Source organism: Staurois parvus, unplaced genomic scaffold, assembly GCF_062004578.1.
Source record: "Staurois parvus isolate SC_StPar_1 unplaced genomic scaffold, SC_StPar_1.0 ptg000299l, whole genome shotgun sequence".
Classification (NCBI taxonomy): Eukaryota; Metazoa; Chordata; class Amphibia; order Anura; family Ranidae; genus Staurois; species Staurois parvus.
The window spans coordinates 10,915,276-10,928,719 of NW_028318095.1; the positions used below are offsets into that span (position 1 = coordinate 10,915,276).

A 13,444-nucleotide genomic window follows, 5' to 3' on the forward strand; every position below is an offset into this window, starting at 1 on the left:
GTTTCTGGTGGCCCGTGTCTCCTACATCTCCTCTGTTCCAGCACTGCACACTTTAAAAAACGCCATATGCTTTGTTTCCATTTTCTGACCCTACATTACTGCTGAGGAGAGTGTGGGAACACCGGCATCTAACACTCTCTGGAGTGTCCAGTGCCGAACAGACTGGCAGAGACTGCAGCATAGGAAAGGTAGGAGACCCACTGGGTAGGTGAGTATAACAGCTATTCTTTTGCACGCAAATATCATCTTTGCCTTCACTGAGGGGCCCAGTAGCACAATAGGCATCTTGCAACAAGATTGGAGGAAAAGATGGCAACATTGTCCATAGCAACTAACAAATCTATACAGGCTACCATAACATACATGAAGTAAAGTGTAGGAGACATGTGGATTGCTTTCTTATTTTGGTAGGAAAGTCTTTTCATACATGCGTTCCAATATGATAAGGGGCAAGTAAACTTTCCTAAATCAGGATCAGAGATGGGACCTCAGGAACTGGTAGTGCCTTCTGTGTACCCCCATTGTCATAACCCTAAAAATAAATGTAAAGCATATCTTAGGCCTGGTTCATACCAATGTGGTATGCGTTTTGTCCATTTTGCAGTGCTTTTTTTATTTTCACAAGCGTTTTTAATGCATTTTTTGGGGGACCAGCTTGTTGCTGGGCAGATTAAAAATGCAAGATGCACAAAACGCATAAACATAGCATCACAAATGCACTACATGCATTTTCTACAGCATCTCAGTTGAAGTCTATTGAACCAAAAATGCAACGTTTTGCATTTAAAAAAGTCTGTGGCCTTTTCCAAAAATGTAGTGGCTCAAAAAAGCATAGATGTGAACAAGTCCCATAGGAAACCATGTTAAACATGACCCATAGGAAACCATGTTAAACATGTCCCATAGGAAACCATGTTAAATGGACTGTAGTGTATTTCTGCAAAAAGCACCAAAAAACGCATTGGTGTGAACCAGGCCTAAAGCCAAACTCAAATCTCGTTTTGCATATAGTTGGGAATGCACTTTGTCTTTTTTCAATTGGGGGGATTTCCTTTTATCTCCTGTTCCTGAGATGAAATAGTGAGGGCGAGGAAATCTTTATAAATAAATGGAAAACCCCTCTTAGACAGTTGTCACCTGAACAGGTGTTTCCATTGGAAGATTGCGTTCTTCTTGCCTCCTATTGACAAGTATAAATGACAAGTATAACATTTTGGATTTCCTATCACCTTCAGTCTTTGTGATAATGGTCACCATGACAAATAAAGAATGTGAAACTTCATAGTGGGAACACGAAGAGCAATAAAATCCTTGAGGGTGTACAATGATGGTACTGTATAACTAAAAGTTTTCATATTACTAATATTGTGTGGATCTACCAAGCTTATGTGCACAAAGAAAGGACTTCTACAAATGGTCTAATAACTGGCATCTGTCAGATGGTCATGCTGGAAAACCAGCATTTGCAGCTAATAGTTTCAGTGATGACCTGTGTATTCTAACAGGTGTGGGGGGGCTAGTTCCTCCTATCAGAATACAACAGAGTGGCAGGGAGGATCCCTGCATCCACATCACTTGTGTGGATGTGGGGATCTGTCAGGTTTTTTTTGGTGCAACCCACTAAAAAAAAACACCTGTGCACGTATACCTGTTCAATTGCAGAAGGGAGATCCAGATACAAGTTTAATCCAATGTAAAATCAGACTAATCCAACAAGTTGCTGACAAACTAAAGTATTTAAATCAAAGTATCTCTTCATTATCAAATCTGCTGGCATTGTTTCTTATCTCTCAAGTCATAATGAAGGGGAGGGCTCTATCCCCTGAAACGCGTTGGCCTTGTTTACAATCTTCCTTCAGATTTTACTTTGGAATAAACTTGCATCTGGACTTTTTAAAATCACAGTGTGGCTCTTCAATTCCATATTTACTCAGCAATAAAAACCTGATGGGTTGAAAGTCTTTGGTTGAAAGTCTTTTCTACACTACAGTACACAAAAAAAAAAAAACATTTGGCATTAGATATACTTTTATAAGTATAGTATTAATATACTAAGTATTAATATACTAAACAAGTTAGCAGTTTAGGCGCACTAAACATCTACACATAGAATAGAAAGGTGAAGCATAATTGTATTTATTGAGTTTTATGTAATTGTACTCCATAAATGGTATATATGTACAGTATATAGCCCATGTGCTAGGCGCACTGTACATTCAACAAGAAAACAAAATACAAAAAAAAGAGGCTTGTTGATTTGGTTTATTTCATAGGTTATTGCAGGAATTTTCTAGCTGTTAACATAATCATTCATGTTTTCTTTTTGTACATTGTCAACTGTTTGCTGTTTTCTGTAGCTATATTTCACACCTTATTAAATCAGATTGCCTGAGATTTGACCTGTGTACGCCTGATTAAGTTTACTATCTCATGCACTGTGTTATTTCTATTAAAGCCAGGTGTGACATCTTAGGCACTTAGGAGAAGCCTGGGTTGTGCGCTCTGATTATGTGTAAACTACGCTATGCAAGTGGCTTTTCAAGAACTGCAGGATTAGATTTCATAACCACATGGACCTCAGGCTTCCCTTGTGTTTCTATTAAATCGTCCAAAATCTCATTCTTCAAATTTGTCGAGCTCAATGCACACGTGTTTTCCTGCGGATTAATGCAACGTTTTAGATGTTAAGGTCCATTACTCTTTGATCCCTCGGTTTCAGCTATCGCGGATTGACTTGTTATTTTGGGTTTTGTGTTGCTTGGGATAAATTTTCGACTGTTGATTTTTTTTCCGTTTCCTTGAGAGCCAATCCCATAGGATTGGATGTTCCATGGACACATATAGCTGGGAAAGAGATGTGAGGTCATATCTTATTATGCCTGCAGCTTCCTGGATGGATAATGGCTGATTCGTTCACACAGTCACTTTTTAAAATCATATTCAGAGCAAATATTAAACGGGTTTAATCATGTTAGTTCCTCAGAGAGTCAATAAATAAGCACTTTTATAAGGGAATCAAGATTTACACAGCTGGAAGCGTTAAACAATGTAACATCATTAGAGCAAGCCTCACTCCACCAAGTGCCTGACCCAGTGCATGAACCCAACTTGCCTGATTATTGAGCAGTAACCTCACCAAACTGTCCAGGGATTAATAAACCTCCGCTGAGACCTTTACAAAATCTGATTAATGATTCAGTGCACCTGTAGACATAGGACTATCTTACTAGTTGAACCTAGCTTTACCTTCTTTCCAATACCAAGGGCCTTATTTTGCTGACTCTAAAGCAATTATTAACCTCAGATAAAATATTACTCAATGGCCTAGTCCACGTTTAAGTGATATTTCACGTTAGGATCAAGTTTACCTTGCGTAAACAACCACCTGCATCTTATATGTCTCAAAAACTCTGGCAACATTATCTTTGCAGCTGCTTTTAGATCTGCTTACCTATTTTGACCGTTCAAAAAGGGTCATGCAGGATCGGCAGAAAACATTTGATTACATTACTGTTTTTTGTAAACGCAGGACTGGGTGGCAGAACCAAAAACTCAAATAAGGAAGTTTCCCCATTGCAGTCATCCACTGGGTGATTCAGTCATCCAGTTTCCATTACAAGTGGGTTTATTATTTAGTAAAGCTCTAGAGAATGCATTGACCATATGCAATAACCCAATGCAAGCAGATATGTTTTTCTAATTATAATAAACTCAGCCTAGGAGCACTGCAATTTGCACTTTTATATTAATGAAGGAGATACACAGGTGGTAGAAACAAAGCATCAGCACCTGATATTGATGTTATAAAGTTAATAGTGGGGACTTTGCTGGTTGCAGAACACAAGTTGCCCTTTACATCTTTCATATCTTCTGCTTTGACTACCTGTGTCTGCCTCCCTAGCGATATCTACTTTCTTTCTCTATTTTGATGCTATGAGCATCTCTGAATAATATGAACCACATCCGCCATGTCATTCTTTCTCAACTTCAAAAGTGCTTTTCTTTTTCCACCTAAACTGCATGGAAATACAAAGCCTTGGTCCACACGCTGGGTATAACAACTATATCACAAAAGGGAAAGCACAGACTTCATACACAGTTTGCACCTGTCAGCCACTACTGACGCATTTCACCCACATTGGTCTTAATCACCATGTATGGAAAGTTATGTACAATTGTCTTCAGTGGCATACTCCTCTCCATTGAGTATGCTTGCAGTATGTTTTAAAAAAATCTGCTTATCTATGATTTCCAGCAAGTGTACCTCTTTAAAGGGTTGTGTGGTGTTCAGATAAGAAACACTATGTCAACATTATATACATGTGTTAAAGTGACTCTGTTGATTTCAATTAACAATCTTAACAATTGTTCCCTGCCATAGAAGACTGTGAACAATCCTGTCTTGCAGCTCTGCAGCCATAGTCTTTAACCTCTTGCCGACCATGTAAAATATGCTTTCCATATGAGCCAATGGCAGCTGAGGTTTTGTGCTTTGATCATGTAACCACATGAGAGCCAATCACAGTAGTCATGCCACACAGTTAAAGGGTCACTAGGAGGGAGTGGGAAGGATTTAAAGCTGACCTCTGGGCACTAAAACGTGCATTTAAATATATTCCTCAAAAACCACAAAGGAAATAAATCCAATGTTGTCTTTGCAAACCAAAATATTAAAAAAGTAGCAGTGGCATCATCACTGTGCTACACATAGCCTGTGCAGAAATCAGAGCTGTGGAAGGAACCCTACAGTTTCACCCACTACAGGCTGCCTGCAGAGAAATACAGGAAGGGGCGGATACAAGACCAGTCACCCTGCACAAGGAGAAAGAGAAGGAGTGATAGGTCTTGATTACAGGAAGCTCTGCATAAAGGCAAAGTTTCACACTGGATTACTTCACAGATATGGAAGTAGTACACATAGGAAACCAAATTCAAGTAAGAACACATACTGTATGAAACGTGTATTTAGATGATATTTGCTGCTTATCCCAGAGTTCAGCTCTAACATTCAGCTCCTCCATAAGTGTCATATGCACTTGTCCCTAGCTGGTTATGAAGTAACCAAGCGGTTTGCAGCCTTCTGTCTATATCTCAGGATTTATAGCAGAAAGCTGCACGAGGTCAGGGATATTGAAGCTATATGCTTGGAAACTGCTACAATTATTTTTTTCAGCATTGCCAAACACAACATCAATCTAGTACTGCAATGTAATGTTAAAGTGAACTTCGGGCAAAACATTATTTTTGAGTTGTAGCATGGTGAAAGGTTAGATCCTATATAAGGTGTCTATTCCTGGCTGCACCTCCGCTGAAAAAATTCACCCTCAGTTTCACTATTCAGAGTTGTCACGGGAAAAGGAGATGAGGGGAATATCCCAATGTCCCTCTTTTTCTCACTTTGGAAAGACTGTGACAGAATATGAAAATTGTCTCTTGTGCACACACAGACAGCAATAAACAGTGACTGAATAAACTTGACATTTATGATACCCCTGAAAGAAAAAGTTTTTCCTGGAGTTATTGTGGATACTAATTTCATGCAGTCGCTATTTGGACAACAATTTTCCGAAAAAGCTCCCTTCAATAAAAGTCGATCGAACAATAAAGCAGTGCCAGCAGGGCCGTACACAGCTCAAATTTCTGCTGAGTGTGTAGAAAGCAATTAAGTGGTGTATGGCCAGCTTCTGTCAAGTTGGACATCCAGTTGATACATTTATGCCTAAGGCAACCCATAGATGAATCAGTTTTTTGTTCAAGCAGAGAGTTGAACGAAAAAAAAAAAAAGTATTCCATTCCCCCATCCACATACTCGATGTGGAGAGGGAAACACTCATCCCAGAGCTATTGTATTCTGACAGCTAGGAGACTTACCCGCTATCACAATACACTGATCAGCGCTGCTAGCTATAGCTGGTGGTGCCCATCAAGCGGAAAAAAATCTACAGGGCAGTTTTATAGAAATCAATTGGTGGATCGACTTCTGTACAACCAACTTGCCCAATTTATGGATCAAAATTCAGCCAGTCCCTGCTGAGCCAACCAAATTTCAATCTATGTATAGCCAACTTAACTATATTTCAGACACTTTGATAAATTATGTCAAGTGACTGAAGTGTGCATAAAATTATCAAGTCCTTAGTTATCCTCTTTGGCCATTTGGTGAACTGTCCAGATTTTACGTACAACAGTCAGGGCCATAACAATGCACTTGCTGTCTTATCATAACGTCAACATGTTTTTCTGTATCATTGAGGAAATGATTTCTTGTGTTTGCTCTTGTAGGTTCTGTGGATACAATAAATCTGTGCACAGCCCTGATGAAAAAAGACTCCACTTTGGAAATGGTCACTGTAAGTGTTGTGATTTATAAGGTCCATTTAACACCGATCATGTGGGAAGAGTGCATTCTTATTTGTATTGCCTTAACTTAAGCTCTTCACTGAATCACAGAGACGGATGTGAACAAATGAAACATGGTACATTTACACATATGTGACACCTATCGGTTATTTTACTTATTGCAATACTGTAAGGAGAATAATGAGGTGACATTCTGTATATTTCATAAGACGTGCTTCTCCAAGTTTTAATCAGAAAGTGTCCAGATCATTTTCTACTTTGTTGTCTGCTGGAAAAGAAAATTGCATTTATCTTAAAGGGAAATGATTGGGTACTTTTAGTGTGTATAAATGTTCTTTTTTTAATGTTATTATTATTATTTACCTTAAAGTGTTTTTCCACTTTTGCAGCCAAATTGGAATAACACCCACTTTATATTTGTTACATGTTCCTGTTCTCATAACATATTGTACAAAACACATTGAGAAATTTCTGCGTAGTTTTACTTGCACTATGCTTGTTTATAGATTGTACCCAACTTTCCCCTTCTATGATTATATTATTATAATACAGGATTTATATAGCTCCAACAGTGTTTTAAACATGAGGGAGGGCAGTACAGTTACAATACAATTCAATACAGGAAGAATCAGAGGCCCCTGCTTGTTAGAGCTTACAATTTAAAAGGGAGGGTCAAGAGATACTAAAGGTAATAACTGTTGGGGATGAGCTGATGGTAAAAGTGAAAGTGCAGTTGTTAGGTGGAGGCAGGCTTTCTGTACTGTTAACCACTTGCACTGCTCCTTTAGAGGGTCCTAATACTAGGAGGCGGAGGCGGACTTTCTGATCATGTGAGCACTGTGATTGACTGTCACAGTGGTCATATAATTGGAAGCTCTCGACTGTAAGCCCTGGTTCACACTGATGCGATGCAGAATTCGCAGCGTTTTCTGTGCAAATTCCGTACCACATTAGAGTCGCACCCCGTTCATGTGAACCACTGCAGGTATGTATGTTAAGTTAACAACACCCCGAAAGCGGTCCGCAAAATGCATTGCGATCTGCAGAATCGGATAGCATAGGTGTGAATACCCAAATGCGATCCGGTTCTAGTGCGGACCCAAAAAAGAGTCCTGCACCTTTTTGGTGCGGTGCGATTAGAGCCATACAAAATGTATGACTCCAATTGCACCGCACACAAATCGCATGTAATTTGCACAGGAATGAGGTGCGGTTCCTGTGCAATTCACATGCAATATAACGCACTGTATATATGTGAACCCAGGCTAAAGAAGAATAACCAGGAGTTGTCCATGACAGCTAGATCACTGTTCTGGGACTGCGCAAAAAAAAGAAGTTCCCCATAGGTGCATATATACAGCAACCTGGCTTCAATGTCCACTTACCCTGACACTGCATACATGCATACAGCTGGTGGGAAATGGTTAAGGAGAGGGCTGGTCAGGTATATTTACCATAAATTACCCTGCCTGTATCGTGCTGGTAGATCTCATTATCAGTTGTAGGACATAAACACTGAATGATAGATAATGATCACCTGTGCTTAGGACACACCAATCAATAGTGCACACTCAATATTAAACAAAAACTGGGCTGCTGCTCCTATAAAAAGTACAACCTTATCAACATAATACACAAAATAGCAGGAGCACTGCCTCAATGTATGTTATATGACATGAAAAGCATGCTTAAATAATAAACACATAACAATAAATTGTGAAATAATGTCCTAAATGTGAACAAAAATCCCTTTCACATCCAGAAGGTGATAAGTTCTCTGTGTTCCCCGCCTTTTTGCCCCCTCACTCACCAACTTTAATGGACTCTTATGGTGAAATAAGAGTCTCACGCTTTTGGAGGGGCATAGGAAGTCAGCTGGAGCTTTTAGTCCTCCTGATTAAATGTTGCTTGACATTCCCAGTGATTCAAATGTAGGAAATCATGCTGGAGCTTGTAGTCCTCCTGATTAAATGTTGCTTGACATTCCCAGTGATTCAAATGTAGGAAGTCAGCTGGAGCTTGTAGTCCTCTTGATTAAATGTTGCTTGACATTCCCAGTGATTCAAATGTAGGAAATCATGCTGCAGCTTGTAGTCTTCCTGATTAAAATGTTGCTTATCATTCCCAGTAATTCAGATTTAGAACTGATAGATATATACATGTAAGGAATAGAGAGAGGCATCCAAAATAGTGTAATTCCGTTTATTAGTAAAAGCAGACACACTGGTATTGCACTCACGTGTTTCCAGATACAATAGGCATGAATCTCCAAGTGTACAATAGTAGGTCGCTAGTGTTCCACAAACCTCGTAGACTTAATATCACCACGTCCGTTCTTGATGCATTTCGCCCCTCCCACTGGGCATCCTCCGATCATTGAGCGCTATCTTTCCATACTTCTGAGTGATGACATATTTGCAAAAATATTGTCCCATGGTACTAAAATTGTTTCCCGACATGCACCAACTTTGGACAATACTCTGTCCTCTAACTATTTCTCCTCTAGAACAACTTGGAGAACATGGCTGTTTTAAGGGTAACTATAGCTGTGGTATAGACGGCTGTCCCTGTTGCTCTTGTTTTAAGAAAGGGGAGGAATTTAGATCCACGGTTAGTGGCAAGGATTACAGGATCAAGAACTTCAACAACTGTAAGGTTCCATGCACACTGGGCATTTTAATAGTGCTGGCAACATTAGTTGTGTAAAGTCACGTTAAAAACGTGAGTTTTTTAGCATTTTTGTATTAGCGTTTTGCCGCTTTTTTTGTGTTTGCTTTTGGTAAAAAAAAATCCAAAAATGCTGGTTTTTCATGATTTACTGCGATTTACCGCGTTTTTCAGCATTAGAGCATTTTTACAGCTAAAAAACTCCTCTAGAAACCCACTAGTCCTGAGTTTTTTTTCCAGCCAAAAAAATGCCCCTGCCAAAAAACGTTGATTACAGTCTATGTGTGGATGGACACATAGGATAACATGCTGGGGAGTTTATTGGCTGTAGAAAAAAACATCAAAAGCTAACAACAGCAGCTGTAAAAATGCGCACAGTGCATGAGGACTTATACTAAGCATCTAATATATTCGATCACCTGTAGAAGTTGCCAAGTACAATATGTTGGTAGGACGGCTAGGAGGCTACAAGATCGCCTCCATGATCATGTTTATGAAATACAAAAGAATCATTCTACCAATGTCACTAATCATTTTAACAGTGCTCATGGAGGTGACCTTAGTGCTTTGAGCATACAGGGCATTGAGAGGGTGGACAGGTCTCCTAGGGGTGGAGATGGCTTTAGATTGCTGTGCAAACGTGAAGTCTTTTGGATTGTTTTATTTGCGTACACGCATTCCTATTGGTTTGATTTTTTAATGGGATCTTACCCATATTTATGAGTGACTTCCTTGCCCAGCCATGGCCCCTTCCCTCACTGATGTGATTATGTTTTACCAGCTTTTTGAATATATGTGTTTATTTGACTACATGCGTTTATTTGGTGCTGATCCTTTTTGATTATTCTCTGTGTCTCTGCCTGTTCCATCACCTTATTAGTCTTTTTGGTCTTTGTTATATCTGGAATGGTGAGGATAGGACAGATACTTTGTCATTGATCTGAGACATATTTATTTTTATAATTTGTATATCTTCTTATTTGGAATGGATCCAATATACATACATTTATACATGATGTGGTGTTTTCTTCATGGTTATTTTTTGTTTCTTCTTCCCGTACATTCTTTACAGCTTTATTTTCATTTTTTCCCTCTCCATTGTGCGACACGGGAATTCTTGCACATATCCTGTGGTAGGTGCATCGGATTTTATGCGTTGCACTTTGGAGATGTTAAAATTATTAGTCACAGTACTGTCTTTACCTTTAAATCGGTTTGGTGTAGCAGGAGGTGGACCCAGTGTTGATTAGGAGGAACAGCTGTTGCTGGTGCTTAAAACCAACACTTTGTACATGGGTCCACTGGGTAATGAATAAGCGCTGTCTTTAGTGTGAAACGTGTTTATCTGCCAGTCCCCCACTGTATTTCCACTGTCTGTATTGGTTTTATCTTGGTTCAATAAAGTGGATTGTTTGGAGTTCGTCCTTTGTTCTAATCTATGGCACATATACGGTGGGATTGACCCAAAATACATATGTTTTGGCAGGATATCATACAAGTTATACAGGAAATTTTGGGGATCACTATGCAGAAAGATCCATGGGGAAATCTGTTCTATGGATCAGAAATACCAGTGAAACAATGAAAAAAAATATAATATATCATTTAATTAGTGCTGCAAAGGGACTTAGCCCCAAATACGGGCAGGTACAGGATCCCCCAACATTGAGGGACTGGATTGATAGAGTTGACTATATAAATAAGATGGAAGAGCTATACCACATAGATGAAGATAAAATGGAAAAGTTTAGAAAGGAATGGGTTAGTTGGTATGAGTTTAAGACATCTAAATATATCTGGACATGGTGGGAACCTCAGTTGGATTGATGTAGGAGAATTGAACTGAAGACTTAGGCTACGTTCACACTAGCGTTGTGTGCAGGCGGCAGAAAGGCATTTGGGAAGTGTTTTTACTGCTTCCCAAACGCCTCTGCCAATTCTGTACATTACAGCACATGGTGCTGTTCTAACAGAAGCGTTTGCATTGCATCGCGTTGCGGCAAAACGGACGCCTCTGGTCGAGTCAGGAGGCGTTGAAGCCTCCTATTCTAGTCTATGGTGCCGCTCCGAAAACGCCCTGCCGGCGTTTGCGGTGCGGTTGGGGAGCGTTCGCGGAGCAGTAACACCATTCAAACTGCATTATGGGCATTTGTGGGGCATTTTTAACGCTCAGTAAATGCCTAGCAACCACTACTAAACTGCGCATGCGGCGTTTGCGGAGCATTTGCCGAGCAGTAAAAAACGCTCCGCAAACGCCGGACCAACGCTTGCCAAACGCTATAGGGGCGTTTGGCAAGCGTTGGTAAAACAGCCAAGTGTGAACGAGCCCTTAGAAAATTATAGGAGAGAGGATTAAAGTAAAGAGATATAGTGATGTATAGGAAGGGATAGGAAAATGTGGACAGAATTACATGGACCGGGGGAATTGGGTGGGATTTAGGGGGAGGTAGGGAGGATGGGAGAACATAGTGGAATAGTTTGTATTTTTTATGTGTTAATGATGAAAGTGTATGGTGTTAAATATTGAAATGGGAAAAAAAAGAGGAAAAATACTCAACGGAGATATAAAAAAAAATAAAAAAAAATAAAGACAATAATGCTGCATTAATTGGTGACTTTTAGAATTGTAAATCTGCCTGTGCAGAATGTTGTGGATGGACTATAACAGAGATGATGTTGTTTTTGAATAACTGTTCAGTGGCAGATTTTTCTTCCCTTTTGGTAAATGTCTGGTTCCAGTTTAACAACAAAAAACACTTTCAAATTATGCTGAACAAGCTAAAGATTTTGTGATGGCCATAAACAGACATAAAATGTGGATAACATGTCTCTGCACCAGGAGGCTAATACAGATGGATGTGTAATCTGCCCGAATAATTATTACTGCAGTGTAGTTAGAACAGGCTTGATTACTGGACTGTATCATGTGGTTTTCTACCACGTGCCTTCCACATTGATTAGATCATTCAGATCAGTAACAATAGCTAATGAAATGGTCTTCCATTATCTGGAAAGATGTTTTAACAATAATTAGTACTCCCCATTCCCAGCTGATTCATACTGAGACTAGTCCTCACTTCCAGCAGGCTGGGGATAGCTGGAAAAAACATCATGAAGTTGTGCAAAGTCCAATAACCCGAATAGTGAATACCGATGACACATGTTCTGTATGAGATGGGGGAGATTCGAGATTAGTCACTTGTTACCTTAAAGAGAATCTTTGTGGAACTTTAATCAGAAAATTAAGTTCTGCTAGATCACTTCAGACTGGCCCCTGTTGCAGGTATAGCTACATAAAATATTAAATATAAATGACTATATTGTTTAATTAATACTGTTTAAATCCAATAATGCTCTCTATTTTTAGGCACTTTGCCTAACTTTCAGAGAGAGATCTGCTGACAGCCTTAAAATGTTACCAAACCCACAACAGTAAAATCAGTCTGTATATGCAGTAAACAAATGCTTGTTATACTCACTGTGGAACCTAAGTGGTTAATCCTTTGCATTGTGTAAAAAGGCTGTTTGATCCCGTCTTCTGTGATCCTCCCCTTTTTATACTATCCCCAATCCATCTGCTGATAGTACAGAGTTCTAGGAGTCACTCTGCATGTGCTCAGTCCAGTGTGTATTACTAAATAGGTTTTTTTTTTCCTTTGGGAGGGTGCATTTGATCAGCACAGGGCCAATGAGCACTGTCCAGACAGAGGGTCAGGGGTTATGCAGCCTCATAGGAGAGCCAGAACAGAATGAAAACTCTTCCTATAAGCTTTAGCCAGTGCTCAGCTGGACACTGATAGAAGTCACAACACTGCTAATATCTTTTTTTCATAAGCAGTATATAGCAGTTTATATTTACTAAAATAACTGCATGTCCATGTTCTGTGTACTGTGGGAGACCAGTTATAGTGAATGCAGGGTCCTGAGTTTAGTAACACTTTAAGATTTACTGCTGCTCAGGGGATCTGGGCTTCAGCAAAATGGCAGAAACTGGAGCAGTGCTGGAGGCAATTTAAAGCACACAATAATTTTGGTAGCATAATTATTAATGTGCAGTGCATGCTCCTTTGCTAAAGAACATTATTTTGTATCAAGTTGTCATGGGCAAAGATCCACTTTAAAGAGAATCTGCTGCTTTAGTCATTCAGGTCAAAATGACAGAGTCTCTTGAAAGCCCTCCTAATGTGGCTACGTTCACAACTCTGCACATTATACAGTTACATGGTTGAATATTTTGAAAAAAAAAAAACACAGGTCCATCTAGTTAAACCTTTGTGTATTTGTGAATTTATTTTAGCCATATTGGCATATGGATAAGAGCTCCACATTACCACTGCTCTAACTTTAAAGATCCCCATGTCTTGAGATTATACCTCATTTTGTCCAGTTTGACATAGAATAAAGAGGTTATTACAGT

At 39.4% G+C, this 13,444-nt stretch overlaps 1 protein-coding gene across 2 annotated transcripts in view; it reads left to right on the forward strand.

The window, feature by feature from the left end:
• Positions 1-13,444, forward strand: part of EPHA3 (EPH receptor A3) — a 544,240-nt gene that overhangs the window by 433,212 nt on the left and 97,584 nt on the right. For both annotated transcript variants that reach the window (XM_089682929.1, XM_089682930.1), the window contains exon 9: positions 6,283-6,350. In XM_089682929.1, the coding sequence (XP_089539055.1) occupies positions 6,283-6,350 (68 nt within the window). The remainder of the gene's footprint in view (positions 1-6,282; positions 6,351-13,444) is intronic.